The 24,267-nt window shown below is 31.7% G+C and overlaps 8 protein-coding genes across 8 annotated transcripts; 4 read left to right on the forward strand and 4 right to left on the reverse strand.

The window, feature by feature from the left end:
• Positions 1–241: 241 nt before the first annotated feature.
• Polr1D (RNA polymerases I and III subunit AC2 l(2)37Cg) lies at positions 242–1,175 on the forward strand. The gene is made up of 3 exons (XM_085200523.1): positions 242–401; positions 514–614; positions 739–1,175. Exons 1-3 carry the CDS (start codon positions 387–389, stop codon positions 923–925), a joined length of 303 nt encoding a protein of 100 aa, XP_085056649.1. The 5' UTR covers positions 242–386; the 3' UTR covers positions 926–1,175.
• A 1,238-nt stretch (positions 1,176–2,413) lies between these two features.
• Positions 2,414–3,948, reverse strand: RpS2 (ribosomal protein S2). Its single transcript, XM_085200521.1, has 3 exons — positions 3,788–3,948; positions 2,948–3,467; positions 2,414–2,712 (listed from the first exon to the last, which is right to left on the reverse strand). Exons 2-3 carry the CDS (start codon positions 3,464–3,466, stop codon positions 2,446–2,448), a joined length of 786 nt encoding a protein of 261 aa, XP_085056647.1. The 5' UTR covers position 3,467; positions 3,788–3,948; the 3' UTR covers positions 2,414–2,445.
• Positions 3,949–4,976: 1,028 nt separating this feature from the next.
• LOC146530169 (N(4)-(Beta-N-acetylglucosaminyl)-L-asparaginase-like) lies at positions 4,977–7,896 on the reverse strand. Its single transcript, XM_085200524.1, has 6 exons — positions 7,616–7,896; positions 7,358–7,511; positions 6,755–6,980; positions 6,161–6,363; positions 5,693–5,800; positions 4,977–5,274 (listed from the first exon to the last, which is right to left on the reverse strand). The coding sequence occupies exons 1-6, from the start codon at positions 7,725–7,727 to the stop codon at positions 5,031–5,033; spliced, it is 1,047 nt and encodes a 348-aa protein (XP_085056650.1). The 5' UTR covers positions 7,728–7,896; the 3' UTR covers positions 4,977–5,030.
• A 504-nt stretch (positions 7,897–8,400) lies between these two features.
• On the forward strand, positions 8,401–10,623 carry Ada (adenosine deaminase-like protein). The gene is made up of 7 exons (XM_085200525.1): positions 8,401–8,541; positions 8,617–8,765; positions 8,844–9,032; positions 9,148–9,361; positions 9,609–9,765; positions 10,086–10,186; positions 10,431–10,623. The coding sequence occupies exons 1-7, from the start codon at positions 8,503–8,505 to the stop codon at positions 10,617–10,619; spliced, it is 1,038 nt and encodes a 345-aa protein (XP_085056651.1). The 5' UTR covers positions 8,401–8,502; the 3' UTR covers positions 10,620–10,623.
• Positions 10,624–11,669: 1,046 nt separating this feature from the next.
• Tim8 (translocase of inner membrane 8) lies at positions 11,670–12,560 on the forward strand. The gene is made up of 2 exons (XM_085200527.1): positions 11,670–11,925; positions 12,130–12,560. Exons 1-2 carry the CDS (start codon positions 11,827–11,829, stop codon positions 12,301–12,303), a joined length of 273 nt encoding a protein of 90 aa, XP_085056653.1. The 5' UTR covers positions 11,670–11,826; the 3' UTR covers positions 12,304–12,560.
• LOC146530172 (tRNA-splicing ligase complex subunit RTRAF) lies at positions 12,545–14,297 on the reverse strand. Its single transcript, XM_085200526.1, has 4 exons — positions 14,127–14,297; positions 13,826–14,050; positions 13,509–13,595; positions 12,545–13,220 (listed from the first exon to the last, which is right to left on the reverse strand). The coding sequence occupies exons 1-4, from the start codon at positions 14,194–14,196 to the stop codon at positions 12,922–12,924; spliced, it is 681 nt and encodes a 226-aa protein (XP_085056652.1). The 5' UTR covers positions 14,197–14,297; the 3' UTR covers positions 12,545–12,921.
• Positions 14,298–15,585: 1,288 nt separating this feature from the next.
• Positions 15,586–18,483, forward strand: Dhdds (Dehydrodolichyl diphosphate synthase subunit). Its single transcript, XM_085200532.1, has 5 exons — positions 15,586–15,922; positions 16,070–16,203; positions 16,307–16,455; positions 16,656–16,831; positions 17,135–18,483. Exons 1-5 carry the CDS (start codon positions 15,731–15,733, stop codon positions 17,333–17,335), a joined length of 852 nt encoding a protein of 283 aa, XP_085056658.1. The 5' UTR covers positions 15,586–15,730; the 3' UTR covers positions 17,336–18,483.
• On the reverse strand, positions 18,399–24,175 carry LOC146530174 (protein FAM50 homolog). The gene is made up of 6 exons (XM_085200531.1): positions 23,695–24,175; positions 23,148–23,237; positions 22,645–22,849; positions 20,734–20,888; positions 19,899–20,011; positions 18,399–19,553 (listed from the first exon to the last, which is right to left on the reverse strand). Exons 1-6 carry the CDS (start codon positions 24,037–24,039, stop codon positions 19,454–19,456), a joined length of 1,008 nt encoding a protein of 335 aa, XP_085056657.1. The 5' UTR covers positions 24,040–24,175; the 3' UTR covers positions 18,399–19,453.
• Between the last annotated feature and the right edge of the window lie 92 nt (positions 24,176–24,267).

Below are 24,267 nucleotides of genomic sequence, written 5' to 3' on the forward strand. Positions count from 1 at the left end.
CAAAATGTGAATGTAAACGCGATAGGTTATGCTTGTGTACTTTATTGACAATATTATTGAACGTGTGCGGCCAGGCATAAATTAATTCAGAACACATTTTAGATATAATTTTTTTTATCTGTGTTTATTTAGGGACTTTTTAAGTAAATAAAATACAAAAATGTCAGTCCCATCGTTCCCTTAAAACGAACTAAAAATACATATAACCATTTAGTTTCAATTTTAGGTAATCTGCTATAATAGTAAAGTGTCAACGTCAAAAATCAAAACATTGCCATGCTCCAGTGTCAAATTATCGAGTTAAAATTTTGAAATATAAAAATTTGCTATTACTGTATTAAAACAATTATCTTTTATCATTCTTAACGTCAATAAATGTGTAAACGATGAAAATTTCTGAGGTAAATTGTTCATATATTTATCATAACAAACATTTAAAGTAGTATTTAATAAATTAACCCTTACTTTAATAATATGTTAACTAAAATTACTCATAAAAATCTATTTTTCCAGCTGCCTGGCGACGAAGAATCAGGTTTGACCTGCCGCACATATGTTTTCCAAAATGAAAGCCACACATTAGGAAACGCTTTAAAGTGTATAATAAATAGATAGTAAGTTTTATAACTTAATGTAAACTAAGCAATCCTGAACCCTAAAAGCAACTGCCGACTGCCTGATTAATAAAAGAAATGGATATTTTATTAATAATAATAATATATTTTAACTTTATTGCAGTGAAGATGTTCAATTTTGTGGCTACACAGTACCACATCCAGCGGAATCTAAAATGCACTTTAGAATACAGACTCAAGAGACACCAGCTCTAGACGTACTTAAACGAGGCCTTAAGGACTTACAGAAAGTGTGTGACCATACAATAGACTTATTTGAAAAAGAAGTGAAAGATTATAGTAAAAGTTAAATATGTTTTTTCCTTCCTCAAACTACAAATCTTTTTTATTCTAAAAATACTTCTGCTATGCTTGAAGGAATTTTGGAAGTGATATTTTTTGAAGTGTACTACAGTGTTGATTATTTGAACATCAACAGCTGCCCAACTCAATTACACAACCATTTGAGGTCTTGTAAACTCCTTTTGTAAGTATGTAGTATGTTTAAACAAAAAAATTCTATGTTAATTCCTATTTTTCATTAAAGATTATATAAATAAATATGGTTTTTATTAAGAGTTCAATTTAAAAAAAACTGCTTCCAACACCCTTGTCAACCAATTAGCTCACATAATTAACACAACTGTAATAATAGTATAATGTATCCTCTTAATTGTAAGGAGTGGGTTTTATCAACACTGAAAGGATTTATTTCTATTTCCCTTTTTTTTTCAATCATGAGGTTAATGCTATTAGCCCTATTGGCTTTTACAGTGAGAGGGAAGAGGGTACTCTGTCATTGAAGAAATGCAAGCACTATGTGGCTGCCTGTGAGGAATTTCCCTTCATTCCCTGCTGGATGCAGGGAAATGGGAGGAATGAAGATAAAGAAAAAAGATGGTTTATTTGTAATATACCATCAACTCAAGTTCTATTATGTAATATACCATGCCTCAAATTCAACCAAAAAGAGGAGTGGCTTAACACTTTGTTATCTTTGCCTACCCTTATTTAAGCAGAATACAACATGAAGCTGAAAATAAATAAACGATACAGTGTTCATCTTATATTCTTATACAAAAAATAATTTAAAAATCCATAAATGCTTATATTAAAAATTTATATAAGATGTAACATACTTCTCACAGGTTAACCCGAAAAGTAACATTGTCGGTTCAATCTCCACTCGATCAAATGAAATATTTAATATTTTCATTTCTACATTCTGGTGTCCGCCACTCGGCACACAATGTCTCCAGGCTAGGCGTCCTCTCTCTGCCTACCTTGCTTCATGCAAGCTACATGAAACTGAAAGAAAAGATGGAATGATCATGTTGTTTAGGCATTGCAATGAATTGCAGAAAGAAACATCAACATAATTGGCTTTGTTATAATTAAATTATAACATTGACTTTAAAGTGCAACTGTTGAGTTTCTTGCCAGCTCTTCTCAGCAGAACTGCCTATCATATACAACCATCGCGCCTGTAAACTCTATAGGTTCGTTAATCCTCATCCAGAGGACTGAAACAATCTTTCGCCACTTAGCTTGCAATGTTCCAAATGACAAGGGCAAGCTGCTTACTCTGTTATGAAGGAGACACAATATAAAGCTAAAAAATTTTTTTAACTGCAGTCAGTTAATAGTAATAAATTGTGAATATAATAGTGCAAAATTACCAATAAAATTCTTAATATTTTTTAGCATACTAAGGAGCACTGAAAAAATTAAACAGGCCTCAAAATTATCAAAACAGACTTATTATTACACAGACTTATTTTGGACAATAAAAAAAAGGATCTATGTCAAAAACATTTATTCATTGTTATATTTAGACTTTGAATTCAGAGTATGGTGACTTGGTCAATGGAATATCCCTCCACAAGTCTGGTGTAAGATAGGCATAGGTCTTGGCAATGGCTGCATATGTGGCCTTTGCAAAGTTTCCAAGAGTGCCAGTGGAGCCTCGAGCAGAAGTGTAGCAGTCCTGGACTCCAGCCATCTGAAGAAGTTTCTTAGGGACTGGAGCTGACACAATACCGGTACCTCTGGGAGCTGGGATCAAGCGCACAGTTACTGAACCACACTTGCCAGTGACCTGAAAATTTAGATAAAACTTGATTTAGCTTTTGTTATATTAACATGTTTAGAGTTTTTTCTTCACAGTGAATCAGACGCAACAGAGCTTCATAGGACTTGCCTCAAGAGGATACCACGAATGAAATGTTTGTTAATTTTCATCATTTAAAATGTAAAAAGTATGTTTTATACTTATTACTTATAATTTAATTAATATAATATCAAGTTTATTAATATAATGTAAAACGAATTACCTTGCATGGTACAGTATGAGGCTTGCCAATCTTGTTACCCCAGTAACCTCTGCGTACAGGAAGCACAGATAGTTTAGCCAAGATGATAGCACCACGGATAGCAGTTGCTACTTCCTTGCTGCATTTAACACCGAGACCAATGTGGCCGTTGTTATCTCCAATAGCGACGAAGGCCTTGAAACGAGTACGTTGACCAGCACGGGTCTGTTTCTGTACAGGCATAATCTTGAGTACTTCATCGTTCAATGAAGCGCCCAGGAAGAAATCGATGATTTCGAACTCTTTGATGGGCAAAGAGAACAAGTAAATGCTCTCAAGTTTGTCTATCTTGCCTTCTCTTACGAGACGGCCCAATTTGGTTACGGGAACCCATTCTTTTTGGTCTTCCTTTCCGCGTCCGCGTCCACGGCCACGACCGCGCCCACGGCCACGAGGTCCTCCACGGCCTCTATCGCCACCACGTGATCCAAAGCCACCGCGGAAACCCCCACGTCCACCGGCTGGAGCTGCGTCCGCCATTCTAGAAAATAGTTTGATAAATTAGATATTGCTAAAAGAAATATAACTATATAAAAATTTATATGTTAATCAGACGCGTTATGGCCATCACAGTGTAAACACTATGGTAGATACCACGAATGAAATTGATTTTAAGTCTCATCATTTAAAAAGTACCACGTGGAAAAAGGTTAGAACATTAAGTAATCTAATAATTAAACATTTAACATACTTAATATAAATCAAATAACATAAAAACAAACCAATTCACAATAATATTATAATAAGTTTACAAAAATATCTTAAATAACTAAAATAAATTAGTGAATAATGAGCACTTACGTTGAACCGTGAGATCAATAAGACGGTCAAGTTCAAAATGGCCGAAGCTCGTGGCTTCGTTGATGAACGAACAAGATAGCTCTTAGCTCAGTCTCGTTCACTATAAGCTCATTCACTCAATTAAAAGAACGAAGTCATTTATGTTATCGCTTTCTGACTAACTTCTGTCGACTCCGCAAAACGCGGGAGATTTTAAAAAAGCATGTACTTTTAATTATTTATAATTAATATGATTTTATTCTTAAAATATGTGACTAAATTAATATCATATTATGTATTAATGTAAAAGACATAGTGAAATAGAAGATATTTTCAAGCATTCACGAAAGTTACTCTCTTATAATAGTATAATAGAGATCTTATAATAGTGTAATAGAGCGTTGCCAGTACTTCGGCGTCGATTTGTATAATTTTACGTAATGTTAATAAGTTATGATTTTAAATCACGAAGTAGTAGGTAAATAAAAGACCAGAATTTTTTTTTAATTTACATAAACGTACGACATTATTATACAGTTGTACACATAATTTGTATGATCTTACGTAAACAGTCTGTGACATTATTAAGGCAATAATAAGACAAAGATATTACTGAATATAATTCTTATTGTATTCAAATAATTTTATATTTATTTATATATATATAAAATACTCGCAAATTAGTTACTATGTATGTTGGCAAAATGTATTATATTTACATTACATGATATTTACATTAATACTAAATTCCTATGAAAAAATCATGCTGTATTCCGCACACAACAAGGTAGGCAGAAGAAACCACTTAAAAACTCCGTTCCCCATTTTCCGCCAAATTACTCGCGGCATTGCGTGCTGAGTGGCGGAACTCAACGCCGAGCTTTTGCCCTGTTACCAGAGCGAAGAAATGAAAATATTAATAAATTATAAATCATTTCCTTGAGTGGGGATCAAACCCACAACCATCACGGTACAGTTACACTTTTGTAACCCTGGGCCACGACAACCTCTTCTATATATTTGCTATATACAGCTTTTACAGAGTAGTTAAAACTGTGGTTTCATTTAAAACGGTGCTGACAAAAACACGCTGTTTATTCGCTATTTTTATCAATATCATTAAATTTTGAATCTTAAAAACATGTAGAACATTTCTGAACGCCCTTTATAATAGATTTAAATAAAAGAATGAAATAAAAATAAAAACAAACATTATTTAAATAAATATAATTATTCACAATATATTTCAAGATTGTTCTTAAAATTAATGTAATGGCCAAGAACAATTCACAGTTTTAACTTCATATTTTTCCATTGTAACATCTTGTACAACGAAAGGGAATGGCTCGTCCCCTAAGCCATGGCAGGCTGCACCATATGTCCCATCGATTTTTAAAGCTACAACTGCTCCCATGAAATCTGGATAGTGTATGGCAATTCTATTTATTGCAGTTCTTGCAGCTGCTGTGGGTGAAGCACCTCTTCTCATTTCTTCTACTGCAAGGAAACTGAAAACATACAATGAATCCAATTAAAAAATAAATCTTTATTCAATTAAACTTTTTGCAAATTACCATAAGGCTAGCCTAGCTAAAGGGTTACATTTGAGTTCCAATGATCTCTTCTACTAATGTTCATAAGTTGCAAGTAAATTTAAATAAATTCTTGTGTCCTACTTAGAGTAAGTAACTTACTACTAATAAGTTATGTATATTATAAGTGCATTTGTCGTTGTTGTGGGTTCGATCCCCATTGTAGGTAATGATTATACTTAAATTATTTTTAATTCCCCGCTCTGGTAGCCAAAACGCGGCGTTCAGATCCGCTACTCAAAACGCGATGTATCTCAGTACGTGGGAATGGAGTTTTGTAACACAAGGTTCCTTCGGCCTACGCTGCTAAAAGTAATATCATATTTGGAAATACCTTGGTAGAAATCTGAGCATAATGTCTCCATCGCCAGTAGCTGACGCACCACCCACTGTGTTGTCAGCGTAAGCCCCAGACCCTGGTATTGGGGAATCTCCAATTCGACTGGAAAGATTTTTTTATCAAAAGTTGTAACCAATTAATTAAAATGTGATTATTTATATACAGTTATAAACAGTTTCCTCTACCTAACCTGCTGTATGCAGAATACAGCATAATTTAATAAAATAATTTAATTGATAAACAGTGTGTGGTATTGAGTTCCATGTCCACCACTCAACACATAATTTCTAGACAAATGAGAACAAATTGCCACACTCTTTCAAATTCCAAAATGAGAGAAATTCAACAAATGACCAAAATGAGTCTCTAAGACTAAGTTCCTTCTGCTTACACTGTGATGTATGAAAATGCATGAAGCTGACAGAAAGATAGCATTTGTGTTTGAATGTTATTGTTCCTCACCCGGGAATTTTGTATTTTGCACCATTTGTTGATGTACCAGCAGCTATATCACCATTGCCATCTATCACTACCATCCCAATTGTATCATGATTAAATCTGTTTGCTTTCAGAGGGGTGAAGTTATAATTTCTGTAATTCTTACTTGTAAATATATCTAGTTTGTTATATGGCCCACAGGACTTAGTAGGATCAGGTGTCACATTCTGTGATAAGATAAAATGACATTGAAACACTTGAGATATTCTCATGTTGTTAAACTACTTACTACTATTTCATATTATTAATATAATTTCATACATATATATAATTTATTTTCAGCTTTACACTGTATCCCACACATAGCATGGTAATGTATAAAGTTACTCCATTCTGCACTTCCGCTAAGACTTAACATATTGTTTCTCAACTTGCTAACTTCACAAATAATCAACTTAATGAAAAAAATTTTTTAAGGGGGATTACTAATTTCATGGAGCGAGAATGTAACTCACGACCATCACAATATCACATTGGAAATCAGTCATGAATCATCTTTAAAATATATTAAATTACAATATAAATAATTATATTACAAATTATTATTTCAACTCTCACCATCCAAAAGTTAGGTTGACATTGTTCCTTATACCATTTCAACCACATAGCTTTAGATTCCTGTGTCGTTAGAGATTGTTCCTTAAATCCCATTTCTACAGCAAACTGGGTAGCAAGTTCACCAACAAGTATTGAATGTTTTGTATGATCTAGAACTTTTCTAGCTACAGAAGCTGCTTTTTTTATTCTCCTTAAAGCACCAACTGCACCAACATTCATTGTCCTCCTACATAATTTCAAAATAAGTAAAGATCAATGGAATATTGTTTAGTTTTTTTCTTTAAGCTTTAAGAAAATAGCATGCATGCAGGAGGGTAGACAAACAGACCTTGTGATAAGACATTTTGTTTCCCATATACTGCCCAGCTTTCAAGCCGTTGCATTTTAAATGCCAGAACTCAACACTGCACTTTGTATTTTTTTTCTAACAAAATGAAAATAAATTATTTTCCTGATTGGGAAATGAACCTACAACCATTGCTTCTACAGTTAAAGTCAGATGCTATGTTGCTGCGCCATGGCGGCATTATTACGGCCTCTATATGATTATAGAATAGATTGTAGTAGTTAAAACAAATTAAAATAAAGTTTAAAATTATCAACCCGTCCATTATTAAAGCATCTAATGTAGTTTCTCCATCTTCATCCGGACTTCCTCCATAGCCTACAGTACCATCACATTGTTGTTCCTCACACAAAGAAGTCCCTTGCTCTACAGCATCAAGAGAATAACCACCTCTACTTAAAATATCCCAAGCTAAAAGTTATAATATAGCATATAAATAAATAGTTTAGAACTACTTTTAAATACATATTTTACTAAAACAATTTAAAATGTATATAAAAAATTTAAATATTTACCGGTGATAGTAGAATTAACGAAATTCCATGTTGTTATGACTATTGGAGTATTCTGTTCACTTTTTATTATAAAAACAGATAGGAAAGCTATAAAAAGATATATCCTAGACATTTTTAGAATAGTTTTAATTTATAAAATTCATTTAAAGAAAAAATTACTCATATCACTATTTTCATGTAATACACTGTATAAAGAAATATAATTAATATATTTAAAAAATATCTAAATTATGACAGATTAATTGAATATTGAATATGTGACAAAAACAAGGAAAACATTGTATACTTTTCTCTTTCCATCTTTGACATTTTGACATTTCTTTGACACAGTGAACGAACGGTTTGAGTCTTGGTTTGGATTGGTTATTGATTTCATTCGTTTTTCTTTTTTCGTTACAGATATCAAACTATACTATATTTAAACTTTACTATAGTTTAGTGTTTACACGAAAGCTACATTTATATGATAACAACTCTGTTTTATTTTATATTAAATTTTTTTTATCTAAATTTCTAATTCATAGCTATATACATTCTTTATCTAAACAAATGATTATTCATTATTAAACTAATTGCATGTATTCTATACATAAAACCATATATATTCTACTGTACTGCTTTGTGTTGCATTGCTTTTGATTCTTAGTAAAAAAAATAATGCTTAAGACTTTCATCATCAACAACAGATTAATGACAGTCAACAATACTTTCCACAGACTTTGATAAGATTTACATTTGACACTAGATGACAGTACGATCTCAATTGTAATTGTCGTTTTATGTCTATATATTTGATTTGTCAATTATTTCAAATTTAAAAAACTTTTAATTATAGTAAATAATAAATAATTGCGTAAAGTATTTTGTCAGTCGATTTAAAATACAAAATGGACCTCGACAGCTTTTGTCGCGAATTGCCTAAAATTGTAAGTATATAATAGCTTATACTATTTTTACTTGGGTAAATCAAATATAATTTAAATAATTTTGTTATTTTCCAGGAATTACATGCCCATTTAAATGGTTCTTTGAGTCGTTCGACAATGCTAGAACTACAACGACATCTTGCAGATTCAGGAATGAAAGACAAATCCAATGCATTCTTAGATGAATTTCAAATAGGTTCTGGTGACACAAGAAATCTATCAGAGTATTATATATCAATTTAAGCAAATACTTATTTACTGTACCAATTGCTTAAAGTCTCTAATATTCATTATTTTTCCAGTTGTTTTCAGGTCTTTAGTATTGCTCACGCATTAACCAGTACACCTGAAACACTTGCATTAGCAACATCTTTGACTCTTAAAGAATTCGAAGATGATGGTTGCTGTTATATTGAATTAAGAAGTACTCCACGCGATACTCCATATATGAATAGTAAAAAATATGTTGAAACAATAATAGAAACTTTAAAGTGAGCAAATTTAAGGCTTCTATGTATTATTTTTATAATACATGTGTATTTACTATATTATGATTAATTATTACTTTAAAAGAATATTCTATACTAATATAGATATATTTTACAGGAACACAAATTCAACCTTGATACCATGCCTTATAATATCAATAAATAGAAATAATCCTCCAAAAGAGGCTGAAGACATAGCAAATATAGCAATAGAGTATCATAAAAAGTTTCCTGATCTAGTGGTTGGCATTGAACTGAGTGGTAACCCAGCTGTTGGAAAGTTTCAAGATTTTATACCAGCACTTACTAAAGCTAGACAAGCTGGCTTAAAAGTATTAAGATTATTTAGACATCTTTCTGTTATAATCATAGATATGTTATGATGAGAATTACTTAATTATGTTTTATGAATGGTTTTTATTAGCTTCATACTGTATTTCATATATAACAGAGTGGGCAAAGGGACCATTAAGATACTCCATTCCTCTCACCTTTAAGAGGAATGGAGGTTGATTGCATGTTGAATGGCAGAACTCAATGCCACTTCATAAATACTTTAGTGATTTATTTTATTTCTAGGTAACATTACACTGTGGAGAAATATGTAACCCCCAGGAAATAATAGCAATGTTGAAATTTAAACCAGACAGGATTGGCCATGGTGTTTGTATTCATAAAAGTTACGGTGGCAATGATGCTACATGGGAAATGCTATGCAAGTTACGTACACCTGTTGGTAAGAAATGGAAGAAAATTATTCTTACATTATCATCTTTTTATTGGGGTCATAATTGCACACAGGGACAGAATATGACTATAAATGTGATGGTTTCCCCACTCTATTAATAAAAAGTGTGGCATTCAGTTTCACTGTATAAAACAATGCCTTTAAAATGGCACAAACCAGAAAATTGTTGGTAAATTGGTCTTGGTAGAATGTCTTGACACTAGCTCATGTCTACATTCCCTGCTGTAAGATCAATTTATTCATATAACTAATTCCCTTTAATCACATAACTTACATACATTTAAATTTTAAATAAATATAAATTTTAGAAGTATGTCTGACCAGTAATGTGAATACAAAATCAACTCCTGATTATAACTCTCATCATTTCAAAGAACTTTACGATGCTAATATACCTATAATTCTATGTGTAAGTACAAAAAGAAATTATTTTTTATTAAATAACACCTAAATAAAAAAAGTTGCATAATATACACGTTTTTATTGTGTTATAAAAAAATATTTGATATATCTAAAATGTGACATACCACGCATATTGTAGTCATAACTATACATTTATTATTGGTGAAGCAACCTAATAATATATTATATAATAAAAAAGAATAAAACATACAGTTAAAGTTGTTTTTGATATCTGTTAATTTTTTTTTCAGACGGATGACAAGGGAGTATTCGCCACGTCTCTATCTCAGGAATATCGTATATGCGCTGAGACTTTTGGTATTGAGCCTTCAAAGCTTGCAAGGTTAAGCCTATCGGCGTGTGACTATATATTTGCAGAAGACAAGAGCAAGACGCTGAAAGACAAAATGCTTAATTTTATAAATAAAAATAATTTGTAACAAATATTTTTTTTTGTTTTTTCTCTTTAATTCTTAGTTTTTTTAATATAAATATATTATAAAAAACATATAAATGGTTGAACTAGTGTATTGCTTCACCTGCTTCACCTGCTTGGTCTACAGGATCTTCGTTATTACATGTTATGATACTTATGCACACAAAAATATGTTTTATAAGATATCACATTACAAATCGATATTCCCGGCTTGCAAGGGTTAATAATATTTCATAATAAAACCCTATAATATTCTATAACATAGTTTGAAATATCTATGTGTATGTACGACGTAACCTTAGGTTGGCTACGTAAGTTAACTTGTAATTAGTGACTACCTCAGCAGTAAGCAGTATGTATCCAGTACAGTTTTAAAAAAGTGGAAAGATGGGATCGAAAAATGACTAATTCATCACAAATGCTAATAAACTTAGTTGTAACAGCCAACAGGAGAGATGGAATTAGAAATTTAAAAATTACTGTCCATATATTTCTATGTTTCTTAGATTCGATTACGTTTTATAGTTCACCACAACAAGAACATATATATACAGGCTGGAAGCGTCAGCGCGCTTTTTACGGGAACAGCATATAGGATGAAATATTTTAATTAATCAAGAATCAAGATACCTCAACAATCAATATTTCGTGTGACGCAGTATGCATAGATAACAATAACTTAAACACTTACTAGGCTACGACAATAAAAATACTACTATTAAAAGATAAACAACTTTGAATTTTGCCGCCAATACCCACGACTCGATTTCGGAATGAGGCGTGTGTGACGGTGTCCCTTTGATAGGTTTATGTTTGCGTGCGTTTTTCTTGACAAATGGCGTTTTATTTTACAACGATAATTGTTTTATTTATTTGGTATTCAAAACATAACTTTTTCATTTTTGGGTAATTTTTTTGTTGTATTAGGCTTTTATAAAGTAGTAAAAACTGTGGTTTCATTTACAGTAGTGCTGATAAAAACTCCCTGTATAATATACTGGACTCTGTTCCACATCCCTGAATGAAAATTTTGTATCAGTTTTGACAGCCCTGGAAATTACGAATCTGTGGTCTGCTCTGTGATCAAAGAAGTCTTACCATAACCTAAAAACTTTAAATTCGAAAGGATATTTCAATTATTGAAATTCAATAAAAAACTTAAAAGAAAATATATACTACAATAAACATATTTAACATAATAAACTGTCATTATGAGTGATTTACCAGATTTTTCTACTGGCAAAGCTGGAGATTCTGAACTTCAAGATTTTCTTTTGGTAGAAAAGCAGAAAGCACAGTTTCATGCACAAGTAATAAATTTCATATAATGTTAATCTCTATGTTAATGCATTTTTTTTTATTCTATAGCGGCTATTCGTCTGTCTGTAAAATAACGACTGTGGGTTCTCGACGCGCTCGGTCAACAAGGTCTTTTAAAACACCGTGTTGAGTTTCGCCACTGTGGGGAACTTACTGTTTTAAACCTCTTTGTTTTTAAAAACGTTTTGTTTCAGATCCATGAATTCAACGATTTTTGTTGGGATAAGTGTGTTGATAAACCTGGATCCAAATTAGATTCCAGAACGGAAACCTGCATTACAAATTGTGTGGAGAGATTCATTGACGTTTCTTTACTAATTACCAACAGATTTGCACAAATGCTTGAGAAAGGTGGTGGCATGCATTGAATGGAACTTTAATCATAGTTGTTTATATTATAGAATGTTCTTTGTAGTTTAGATTACTGGTTGGTATGAAAGTGTATAATAGCTAAGTTTATATGCAAGACTTATTCTACAACACTTAAATATTATGATGCAATAATGTGTTCATTTTTGTTGGTATTTTAAACTTGCTTACACAAAATGCCAGGTAATATTGCAGTCGCATTTCTATTCAAACAAAGAATCCTGTTAAAGTAAATAAAAGTTATTAAAAATCATAATTTGGTTTATTTATGTAAAAAAACCTTAGTTTATTTTAAGATTACAATTCACAATACAGTATGTAGTTCATCTTATTGGTTATTTGTATATTAAGATTTAGTTACACACACAATAATAGTTATTTAAGACAAATAAGATCATTATGATAGATTTAGACACAATTTACACTGAAGAGCTGCTCTTACAATACACTCTGTCTGGTAATCTATTTTCCTAAAAAAACAACCTATATTCTAACTAAACCCCAAAGAGTAATTTGAATATAAAGAGATTTATATGAGATTGAGAGTGATCAGGATCAGCCCTTTAGTGTGAATCAAGCCTTAATATTGATTTCAAATAAATATCTTTTTACATGATTTACTTTCCAACTCTTCCCAATTTTGTGTCAGTACGAGGGTCAGCTGTAACTGTTTGTACGGCAACTAAGGCTTCATTGATTTTAGTTTGCAATTCTCGAAGATCCTGAATGAAAAGAAGCTTCAAGACATCTACTGGTTGTTTAACCATGTTAACATCATTTCTAGGATGGTCAGGATGTGGAGCAGTCTTTAATATCTTAGCAACAGCAGACAGACGGATTTTAGGTTCTGGGTGAGGCCCAACTCCAGTCAATGTGCAGACTCTATCAACTCCTGCTTTAAATGCTGGGCTAGAAACTATTAGAGAAATAACAATATTAATAATAAAGAAAAAAAGAACATCAATAGAAAAGTGAGCATAATTGTGGGTTCAATCCAATGAATTATATTTATTTTCCTGCTCTGGCAATAATGCACTGCAATGTGTGGCATTAAGTTCTGCTACTCAAAACACATAATGTCTTGAATTTAGATGGTAAGCACAAAAGCAGACTATCTGGACCGCCCACTCTGCTATACAGAAAGATTTTGCAGCTTAAAATAATGAATAATGAAAGAAATGATTACAAGTGCAAAAATACTTACAGTCTAAATTATCCAGGGGATTTGAAGATACTACATTTGGAGTTGCTTGTTTTGGCTGCTCTACTTTCGCATCCTTATATTTAGTCACTGAAAAAAATAATATACATATAACATTTATATTTTAGTGTTTATGATAATAATACTATGTAGTGCTAAAATCTTGTTTGTTTGTGTGTTTTTTTAGCCTCAATCTACCCACAAAATAGCCACAGTGAACCTAGTTTTAAGACCCTCTATTCCCCTTCTTTCTGTTGAATTTTCAAGACTTGCTTGTTGAGTGACAGAACTTAATACTTACTTGATGTTTAAATACCAACCATTATCAGCATATTCTAATCTCACTGCATATGAAAGCAGCCAATTGAGCTGTTCATTTAGAGAATTTTCGACAACAGGGCTAACTAAGTCTTTTTGATATGTAACATATGCACTAATCCAGGAGTTACTGTCAATATTTCTTAAGCCTTCTCTCTCTTCTATTTTGTAATGTCTTATTTTTTGGTCCTCTAGCCATAAGACAACACTTCTATACTCTTTTTCGTCTGAAAATAATTTAAGATTAGGATCGAAGATTTGACAAAATATGGTGAATTAAATTGAAAAGTACAATTGGAATACCTTCGCAGTGAAATCCTTCTGGATTAGGATGTCCAAGCGCAGATAGCTTTAGTTTGAAAAGAGTACTCATAGTTATTCGATTTAAATATTTAATAAATACAAAATTAATAGTAGAAATCCCGGCTTAAACAGCTTGGGCTTGCAGTGACAACTGTCAAGTGTCAGGAGATTGTCAAAATATGACTACAGCTTAATATTTCTAGTTAAAATTAATGTAAACTACCGAATATTTTCTCTTTAAATAAAACTTTTCTTTTTAAATAAAAGTAACTATTCATGAGATTTGTAGTGCCTAGTGTAAAAGTGTGGGATAAAGTGAGATAGTGAGTATCGTGGGGTGAATAGACACGAAGCAAAGTCTTGTGTACCATAATATCCAAAGACTTTTGTTCTAATATTTTATTATTTTATATTTTATTCAGATTAATAGACAGAGAAAGTTATATATACAGGGTGTCCCAGGAGTCAACGATAAAACGAAACCAGGTGATAGACCAAGTCGTGACAGTTATGAGAAAAATATAAAAAAAAATCTTTGTCATGTATTTTTCATATTATATTGATTTTAAAAAATATCGGAAAAACCGACACCCTGTGATGGTTTTTCAAGTCCCAGGACTACAAATATTACTCTTTCTTCATTTTTTTTTCTGTAATGTAATCATGAGTAACCCTTCTGTGAATTACAGTTTAAGATTTAAACATACCTGCATCAGTTTTCAATAAAATGTGGTGTTTTTGCCAAACATTAAATTCAAAATATTTACTACACCCAACTTTAACCGACTGTACTATAAAAAAAATGTACTACACTGTTTTTGCAAGTAACTTTAAAAGTTGGCGCATTTAATCTGGATTCCGAAATGGTACGACACTTGCTGGATTACTTCTTTGTTAAAGAGAGAAAAATCGAAATACACGATAATCGGGATGACGTTCAGCTTTTTGGTATCTTTTCCGATACATTCTAGCTGCAGCATTTGCGTTACATAACCATTCTCCATGAATGAAATGCATATTGGTAATGTGTCAAAGACCTAGTATATGACCTGCGAGAGCCCGGACTCGAGCACTATCCTTATAAGTCATCCCCTAAGTTGGAAAAGTTCAGGTACCTAGTCTGGAGGCATCGATCACGACGATCTATAAGACGGATAAGAGTTTGGACGGTATCCTGCGATCACAGACCACACCAGTGATCTCCCGCCACTTAGCCCAGGCAACGCTTATCCGACTTAGGGGCTGGCCCAGGACTTATCGGGAATAGTTGCTCTATTCCCGATTGATCGAATTCCAATGATTTTATCAAACCTTTCACCTACATCTACCCTCTTTTACACGAGTACGCTAACAATATCTATAATATTAATATGATATCACCATAATTATTTTATTTTCCTTTTTACCGGAGACTGGCAATATAAAATAAACAGCTGATTGTCAGGTGTCAGTTATTATATGTGTGTGTACTTGTGTAGTGTTAACAACTTGTCAATGTCAGTGAATATCTATAAGTACGTGGTATTTGCTACCTTAAAATTATTAACTTTGCAGAAAACTATAAGTTTGCACTTATTATTTTGCATTAAAAACCATTTAATACCATGTCTACTTGGGTGAAAGAAAACTGTGTCTCATTTTTTCAACTCTTTTGTATTAAAATTGTAAAAACTGGACGAGTCCCACAACACATCGCTTTTATAATGGATGGAAATCGTCGCTACGCTAAAAAACTTAATGTAAATATAAGTGATGGACATAGTAAAGGGTTTGATAAACTTTCAGAAACCTTGAAGGTAATTTTTATTAATTATTTATGAAATTTTAATAAGACTAACAATAATCAATGGCTATTATATTAATATCTTAGAAGAAGTAATTTAAATTAAGAAACCATGAGCTTATCGGCACGAACGTCTATAGTATGTAAATATAATTTTCAGTGGTGCTTGGACCTTGGTATTCCTGAAGTAACGGTATATGCATTTAGTATTGAAAATTTTAAAAGATCTAAAGAAGAGGTTGCTGCACTGATGGATTTATCGCGTGAGAAATTTAAACGACTTCTAGAGGAAATGTAAGACACATTTATTATAAAAATACATAATTTCATACTGTATTTTTTTTGTAGAAAACATTTAAGCATTGTAAAAAAATATTTAATTTTTATTATTTAACAGAGATCAAATAAATGAATGGGGAGTTAGGCTTAATGTCCCAGGTCGCATATCTCTCCTCCCTGATGACTTGCAAGTCCTAGTATCCAAAGCCATGTTGGCTACAAGGCATAATAATAAGCTTCAATTAAATATTGCATATGCTTATACAGGTAATATATTCAATAATAATAAACATTTTGGGCATTTGCAGTGTGAATAAATTTGACTTCTAAGTATATTATATATATAATTGGTTGTAGTAGTATAATTGGTGGTGGTCTGGATTACTGTCAATGCATATTACCGTGCACCGGATAATCGATTTTCTACAGTATTGTACTATAATTTAGCAATTTTTTTAAATAAACAGGTAGAGATGAAATAAGTAGAGCAGCGTCAAGTATTGTAGACGGTGTCAAAAATAATGAGTTATCACCAGATGATATAGATGAGGATCTGGTCTCTCAGACTATGGACTTGGGTGAACCCGAATTACTCATAAGGACCTCGGGAGAAGTAAGATTGTCAGATTTTATGTTATGGCAGGTAAGTTCACATATTCTAAGATTGTTTGAATCTTTTATTAACCAACTTCAATAAAACAAGGAAGTTCTCAATTCAACTGTTTTTCATTTTAGTTTCATACTAACGAGATAGCATGAAGCTCATTTTAGCTTCATACTAAACATTAAAAAAAGCAGCATTCAACACAACCGAAAATTAGTCAATGTGTAAAGAACTGAGTGTCTTAATTATTAAAGTCATTAGATTTTGTCTGCTTATCCAGCTGTAAGCTGTATACAGCGAGAAGTTATTCTTATTAAGTACTAATCTAATAACTGTTTCCAGGTTTCCAACTCAGTGTTATATTTCTCTGATGTTTTGTGGCCAGAGTTTTCCATATGGAATTTGTTGGCTGCGATTATACATTTTCAAAGACATGCACCACCCATGTTACAAGACAAAGAAAATAACTTAATTAAAGAAGAATTTTTAAAGAACTTACAATATAGAAAATGGCAGCGGTTAGAGAAAATTGTTGGTTGTTAACAAAGATGGAAACCAATTTGTAAATAAATATACTTCTTATTATAAAGTAGCTACTGTCTGGGTATTTATAAGTTCAGTATTTTATGATCATTCCTAAATGAATTTGACATAATAGTAAAAAAAGTTATATATTTTGTATTCATGAGAATTAAATAAGACATTAATATAGTAATTGATACTATAAATAAAGTCTATTTTTATTATAAAAAATAATAAAATACAAAATATAGACTGTATTTTTGAAAGTATTAAGTTATTTTTTTGGTGCCGTCGTGTCGCAGGGACACAAGGATGTGATTGTGACATGACAGTTATGGGTTCGATTCCCCTGTAGGAAATAAATTAATTATTTTTTAATTTCTTTGCACTGGCAACAAACAACAAAGCCCGGCGTTGAGTTCCTCCACGCAACGCCTCGAGAAATTCGGCGGACGTACTTTATATTTAATATAGAATAAATATATGTTTTACGATGACTTAATGAAAAATGTAAGATATATTTCATTAAATTAAAAATATGTAATTAATAATGATCAAATATTTATGAGGTGCTTACACACATTACATTTTTAAAACTATAAATTTCAATAATTTATGTATACGTAATTTAGATACACAGAGTATGCGAAATATTTTTTGAGACCATCTCAGCGGAGCGTTACAGCGTCGGGCTGCAAACGCGACCGTTGTGGATTCGTTTTCTATTCGACATAATATTTTCATTTTCTCGCCCTGCTAACTTTACAACGCGGCGTTGCTTTCCGCCACTTAAACGTAAGGAATAGTGTCATAACAATAGGTTCCCTTTGTCTACACTGCTATATGGGGGACATAGCACGAAGTTAAAGAAATAAAAAGTTTTTTTTAATTTAATCTCAGAATTAATGATAGTCAGTTGAACAACCTTGAATTTAATAACAATAAATTGTAATGCAAGGTTTGTTTTTGTATGTATTGCAAAAATAAAACATTATGTATTAAAACAAAATGAACTTAAGGTTATTATTTTAAAGGAAATAAGATTGTATCATAAAAAATGTAGTAAAAAAACAACATAAATGTATAGGTATATGTGATTTTATTACTTATGTACATTAATACAATGGCTTACGTTTTACATAAAAAGTAAAATACTTGTGTTAATAAAATTGTTTTTTCTTTTCCCATTAAAAAATATGTTAATATAATTTTGTTGAATATTCATAATGCTTATGTCTACAAATTGTATAACCATAAATCACTTTTAAAAAAACTTGTGAACAATATGAAGTAATAAAATGAAAATGTGCAAATTTTTCATTTACAATAAAACATAAACAAAAACAACAACATAAACTTATAATTCGGATGGATTTTTGTAATACATTTTGAATATTCAACTAAATGTGAACTCAAAAAGTTCAAATTGCAATATTTTCTTATACCTTCACGCTTTATCCGCACATAGCAGTGTAGGCAGAGAGAACCTAGTGTTAAGACACCACATTCTCATTAAGATACTTCCGTTACCCACTTTCCGCCGAAAATCAACACCGCGCTTTGCCTCGCTAACAGAGATTTTATTTACTACAATAATATATGTACTACTTATCATGGTGTTACTACGAAAGTTTTTTAGCGTCACACTTCACCAAGCATACAACGGTACGGTTCATCTTGTTTCAGCAGAAAAATGACAATAAATCATTTCCCCGAGTGGGGATTGAACCCACAACTTTTCTTTTTTAGTTTTCTTATAGTTGGACACTATCTCACTGCGCTACAATGGCCCTTTACAGTGTTTTTTATTACTTTAACAACATAAGTGAAGTTTTAAGTGGCATTTCACGCTAAGAATAGAAAAATATTATTAAAAAAATATACGTAAATTAACGTCAAGCCTCATAAGACTTATACACTTTTCTGTGTATAAGTCTAAATATGTTTTAAATTTTGATACGTTTTCTAAAAATATGTTTCTATCCTTATTAAAAACATAAATAAATGGTGACTGTTTAAAGTATCTATACTTTTCATACTTAAATACATAACTTGTTTTATATATAAGCAATTAATTGTTTTTCATAGTTTTATATTTCTATAATTAAACTAATTAATCAATAATATACGTAATGAAAGTTATTTTCCTTTGACAGTATATTTTGAATAGGTTTTCGTTGGATCATAGGGCTCCCATCTTGATGCGGGGAATATGTGCTTGTTCCTTTCATACCAAGATCTAGAAAAGAAAATTAACTATTTTATTTATTTGTAAATTGTTAGTAATTTTATTAATTGGATATTAGATTTTAAATCTTTTATAATACTTTAGAATAGTTTGTTAAATGATAATGATACAAAAAATGAACGCATTTTTATTGCTTCCCATACAGTTTCCATCAAATTTTCAAGACATGCAAGTTTAGTGGCGGAATTTCAACATTCGAAACGAAAATTATACACTCCTCTGAGTGAGGATCAAACTCACAACATAAATATGTTTGCATTCAAATGCTGTCCAACTGCATCACAGTGACCTCTCGCCGTAAAATAAACATTTATATTTTAATAAAAAAAAAATTACCTTAAAAGGACTTTACCAGCATGTGAGTCTTGTTTTTCTTGTGTTGCATCATTAACCAATCTTATATCATCTGAAGCGTCAAATTGGAACAGAGGTCCACTTTTACCCCTTGCCTTGATAATATTAAAGGAAATAAATAATAATTGAAATATATAATTTAATATTATTATTTTGTAACTAAGCATTTTTTAGATTCACACTGTATCCTGCACTAGATTTAACCTGCCATTTTGCCCGTGTTTCTATTTTCACGCTGTATTCCGCACGTAGCAAGATACGCAGAGGAAATTTGGGAACCTAGTATTAAGATAGTCTGTTCGCATTAAGACAGTTCTGTTCCTCACTCTCCGCCGAACTTTAATAAAAATATTAATTTTCTCGAGTGGGAATTGAATCCATAACTTGTCGCGCTTAGTCACCAGATTGTGGTCCTACGTCACGAATGGCCTCAGTATATTCTTAGTGGGTTTTTTAATACAGATTTGCAGTATGTGAATAACTTATAGCCTTTCTTAATAAATGCACTATCCTATTTAAATTTTATATTTCAATTTGAACCACTAGTTCCTAAGATCCATTCATCAAACAAATTCTTTAACTTTATAATATTAAATATCAATATTTCAAGGTATGCGAGACTTAACGAAATGGTAGAACTTAACACCAAATAGCATCCCAGAATGGCAAAATGAAAATAATCCATTACCCAAAGTAAGAATCAAACTCATAACCATTGCATTTACAGACAATTGTACTGGGCCAATGATCTCAAAAGGAATTACCATATAAGTTTTTGATATAAATGGAAAAAATAAAATAAAAGAAATTTAATTACCTTTGTTACAATAAAATCATAGAATGTATAATGGTGTGGCAATATTAAATCTTCCTTTACATACATAAGTTGATCGGCTGACACTGTTTTCAATTCACTAAACTCAGGTCTTAGCGTGTCTAGACATCTCTGAAGGAATTGGTATATAGAGTTACCTAAAATTAAAATATTAAGTTTATACTACTTTATTGAGTTTTTACTTAAAAATATATATCTCAAAATTATATTTTTTATTATTTTTTCTTACGATTTCCACTGTATTACTTTACTATATATAATACTAGCGACCCTATTGCGGCTTCGCCCGCTTTAACTACTGGATTATTCATATAATGTATGTTTGCAAAGCACTTAAGATAATGTGAAAATTAATTAAACCCTAATGCAACCCGCATTTTCGTAGTTTCAATAAGGATTTTCCAATTGTTTTACACATCAAGGATAGTTTTAGTAGGTACCGTAATTAAGTATTTATTTAAATGACTATTTTTAGATAGTTAAATGACTATTTTTAAACGGAAGAAATTATAAACAAAGCCTACCTACTAATAACTACTACAAAAAATATGAAACCAAATATATCGCGTTCAAATAATACATTCAACTCCAATTATCCAATACGTGCAAACGCATCTAAATCTTCGTTGCTATAGAGGCAGGCGGGTTTTTTTTTTCGAGCTTGTGGTTAACGTGGCTGTCTGTGAGGAAAATTAAATAGAATGCATCGGCCGGGAATCGAACCCGGGCCGCCCGCGTGGCAGGCGAGCATTCTACTACTGAACCACCGATGCGTATAAGGCAGGCGGGCGCGGCGGACGCGCTTGTATAAGCAAAACGTCGCGAGGCGCGAAGGGACGCATGGCGAGTGGCGAGCCGTTTCGCAGCAAGGATTTTTTGATATTGTAACTACTTCTAAAGTACTTATTAGAATGAAAAACAGTAAAATACACTTTTGATCTACATTAAATGGACAACGTAACTAATATACTTATTTATATGCTGAGAGTAAGGGATAAGTAAAACTTGAGTCGATACCGCTGAAGTATCAACGGCGTGATGTGTCAACAATTAAATGCATTTTTCTCTGAAACTATTCGCAATTTCAAAATAGTGTAAAAACCAAATTTTATCTTCGTTTAACGTAGAAAATTAATAAAGTATTTTAAAGGATAAGGATTAATATCATTATGGAAAAATATCCCTCACAATAAAAAATATATTGAAATTACTATTTTTAGACAGAAATATGTTCACTACATGTTATTCTTAAAAGATACGAATATGCTGTCGCGGATTTTTTTGTAGATCTTATTAAGAGGAACAATACTCTAGTACACTATTTTCATGTATTACTTACCATTAAAGCAGCGCATGCGCGAAAGTGTCTCAACGGGTAGGACTTTATACACATTTATCGTATTTATGTTAATTTACATAAGAATGTACAAATAATAAACTATATATAAACCTTCCCTGAGAAACACTCGACCTAATGGTGAAAACCGCATCCAAATCCGTTGGGTGGTTTAGAAGAAGAACAGTTAGAAAGTTCAGACAGACACGAAAAGCGACTTTGTTTTATAAGATATAGGATAGGATAACTTTACTATATTATATATAGTAAAGTTATCAGAAGACATAGTGTTAAAACACTACATTTCCTACACACTGTATAATTTTTGAGACAGTTACATTGAGTTATGGAACACAATATAGGGCTTTGTCTGCTGACAGACACTATTGCACATCATCTGACTGCAAATGATCACCATTTTATCCTAACTAGGGGCAATGATTATATTTTAATTGAGCTCCATCAATCAATACATAATGTGTCAAAAATCATGTGAGTCAAATGGTTGCCTACCTTGCCATGCTTTATGGAATAAAGTGTGAAACTATTATAATTACCTTTTTTCAAAGTGACATTTCGTCTATGACCTGAACCATCCCAGTAACTGAAGGTAACTGTAATAGGTTCATCTTTCAAGCTTGCTTGTGTCATAACCCACTCCAGCCTTAATTCTTCTCTTAATTTTAAATCTGCTTCTTCCCTTTCTCTATCTGGCAGAAAAGATGTGTCCACGTCAGGATTCTTCTTAATTTTTTTACTTGTCTACAATTTAATATAAATAAAAATATAAATTTTATCAGTCTTAAAAGTATATAAAGCTAATTGTGGCACAGTATTATACTTGATTCACCCTCAGATGAATGATTTGTTTCATTTCTTTACTCTGGTAACAAGACAGTGTGGTATTATGTAGAGCCATTTAATACGCAATGTCACAATAATTGGGTGGTACGTGGCAAACTAAGAGTATTAATACTAAATTTCATCTACATATAATGTATCCTGCTATAAGCATGTAGGTTAAGCTAATAAAATAAATATGTGTGAAATAAAACCGCACAGTCTCATTCTGATCTCGCCAAGAAATTTCAGGTTTTTCTTCGGTATCTTCCTCTTCTTCGTCATCCAAATCAAAGGAAAGTGCTTGGATCTGTAAGCAAACAAAATGATGACTTTAAAATTTTAAATGTATGATTTTTAACCATCCACTGGTGCAGTGGCACAATGTCTGACTCTAAATGCAACAGTGGTGGGTTTGATTCCTACTTGAGAGAATGAGTTTTTTTCTTTATGAGTTGTTTTCTTCTCTTTGGTTATCCTACTGAATGCAGCTAAAATAGCAAATTTTAAATTTTTAACAAAATGATCATTTAGCATTATTAAGCAAGAGAGAATGCTATTTATCATTATAATTTTTATTTCAAATTATTACACATTTCTCAAAATCTTGCTTACTAACAACATATAAATTACAAAAAGTGTATAAGAATTTCAGCATAGCTTGGTAAAGTGCTTCAGGATCTTCTCCATCTGTCACAAATTAGAGTTCTACCATGTTGAAAGTTGGTTTTGTAATATAATGCAATAAAAATTTTCAGTTTGTTCACCTGTCTTTTTTGTTTATTTTTTTGAGCCTGCTTGGCTTCAATTTCTTTTTGCCGCTCTTTTTCTTTTTCTGCTTTTTTTTGAGCTAGTTTTTTTTCTCTCTCTCTAAGAATATGTTCCTGCTTAGCTTTCATCTCATCAAGTGTTACTAAACCAATGGTGGAGCTTTTCAGTTGCTGTTCTACAGCATCATAGTGAGTGGCGAATTTATTTTCTATATTTTCTATCTTGAGGTCTCCTTCTATTTTTTTCTTTTGAAGCTCCATCTCCTGTTGGGCTTTTTCACGTTTCTTCATTAAGTGCATGGCTCTGCCAGCCTCAGATGCTGCTCCTTTATAATGAGCCATGTTGATATTTAATCACTGTTTTTATAATATAAAGGTTTTTACTAATCATACAATTTGTATTGATCAAGAGGTTCAAAGTAAATTTTGTAAATATTATTTGTTATTGCAGTGCAGCGGTAGGTACAGACATTTCCTATAATTTGACATTTCTGAATTTGACACAGAGCAGAAAGCTAGGCCTTTCTGCTCAACATAAGGTTATTAGTGGTTACATAAATGCATCGGCAT

Source organism: Heliconius melpomene, chromosome 17, assembly GCF_056956725.1.
Source record: "Heliconius melpomene rosina isolate 202511_hmr_F chromosome 17, ASM5695672v1, whole genome shotgun sequence".
Taxonomy (NCBI): Eukaryota; Metazoa; Arthropoda; class Insecta; order Lepidoptera; family Nymphalidae; genus Heliconius; species Heliconius melpomene.

Bases quoted from the DNA above. Each gene is read 5' to 3' on its own strand.
- Polr1D (XM_085200523.1), top strand. The intron at 615-738 runs GTAAGTTTTATA...ACTTTATTGCAG, and splicing joins AAGTGTATAATAAATAGATA to TGAAGATGTTCAATTTTGTG.
- RpS2 (XM_085200521.1), bottom strand. From the start codon at position 3,466: ATGGCGGACGCAGCTCCAGCCGGTGGACGTGGGGGTTTCCGCGGTGGC. The intron at 2,713-2,947 runs GTAATTCGTTTT...CTAAATTTTCAG, and splicing joins CTCATACTGTACCATGCAAG to GTCACTGGCAAGTGTGGTTC.
- LOC146530169 (XM_085200524.1), bottom strand. From the start codon at position 7,727: ATGTCTAGGATATATCTTTTTATAGCTTTCCTATCTGTTTTTATAATA. The intron at 6,981-7,357 runs GTTGATAATTTT...GAAATTATGTAG, and splicing joins GATGCTTTAATAATGGACGG to GAGGACAATGAATGTTGGTG. The intron at 5,801-6,160 runs GTGAGGAACAAT...AAATCTTTCCAG, and splicing joins GCAAAATACAAAATTCCCGG to TCGAATTGGAGATTCCCCAA.
- Ada (XM_085200525.1), top strand. From the start codon at position 8,503: ATGGACCTCGACAGCTTTTGTCGCGAATTGCCTAAAATT. The intron at 9,766-10,085 runs GTAAGAAATGGA...TATAAATTTTAG, and splicing joins CAAGTTACGTACACCTGTTG to AAGTATGTCTGACCAGTAAT. The intron at 10,187-10,430 runs GTAAGTACAAAA...TTTTTTTTTCAG, and splicing joins ATATACCTATAATTCTATGT to ACGGATGACAAGGGAGTATT.
- Tim8 (XM_085200527.1), top strand. From the start codon at position 11,827: ATGAGTGATTTACCAGATTTTTCTACTGGCAAAGCTGGAGATTCTGAA. The intron at 11,926-12,129 runs GTAATAAATTTC...GTTTTGTTTCAG, and splicing joins AAGCACAGTTTCATGCACAA to ATCCATGAATTCAACGATTT.
- LOC146530172 (XM_085200526.1), bottom strand. From the start codon at position 14,196: ATGAGTACTCTTTTCAAACTAAAGCTATCTGCGCTTGGACATCCTAAT. The intron at 14,051-14,126 runs GTATTCCAATTG...AATTATTTTCAG, and splicing joins AGAAGGATTTCACTGCGAAG to ACGAAAAAGAGTATAGAAGT. The intron at 13,221-13,508 runs GTAAGTATTTTT...TTTCTCTAATAG, and splicing joins TCCCCTGGATAATTTAGACT to TTTCTAGCCCAGCATTTAAA.
- Dhdds (XM_085200532.1), top strand. From the start codon at position 15,731: ATGTCTACTTGGGTGAAAGAAAACTGTGTCTCATTTTTTCAACTCTTT. The intron at 15,923-16,069 runs GTAATTTTTATT...TATAATTTTCAG, and splicing joins AACTTTCAGAAACCTTGAAG to TGGTGCTTGGACCTTGGTAT. The intron at 16,456-16,655 runs GTAATATATTCA...TTAAATAAACAG, and splicing joins TATTGCATATGCTTATACAG to GTAGAGATGAAATAAGTAGA.
- LOC146530174 (XM_085200531.1), bottom strand. From the start codon at position 24,039: ATGGCTCATTATAAAGGAGCAGCATCTGAGGCTGGCAGAGCCATGCAC. The intron at 20,889-22,644 runs GTAATTATAATA...TTTTAATTTTAG, and splicing joins AAATGTCACTTTGAAAAAAG to GTAACTCTATATACCAATTC. The intron at 20,012-20,733 runs GTAATTAAATTT...AATATTATCAAG, and splicing joins ATGATTTTATTGTAACAAAG to GCAAGGGGTAAAAGTGGACC.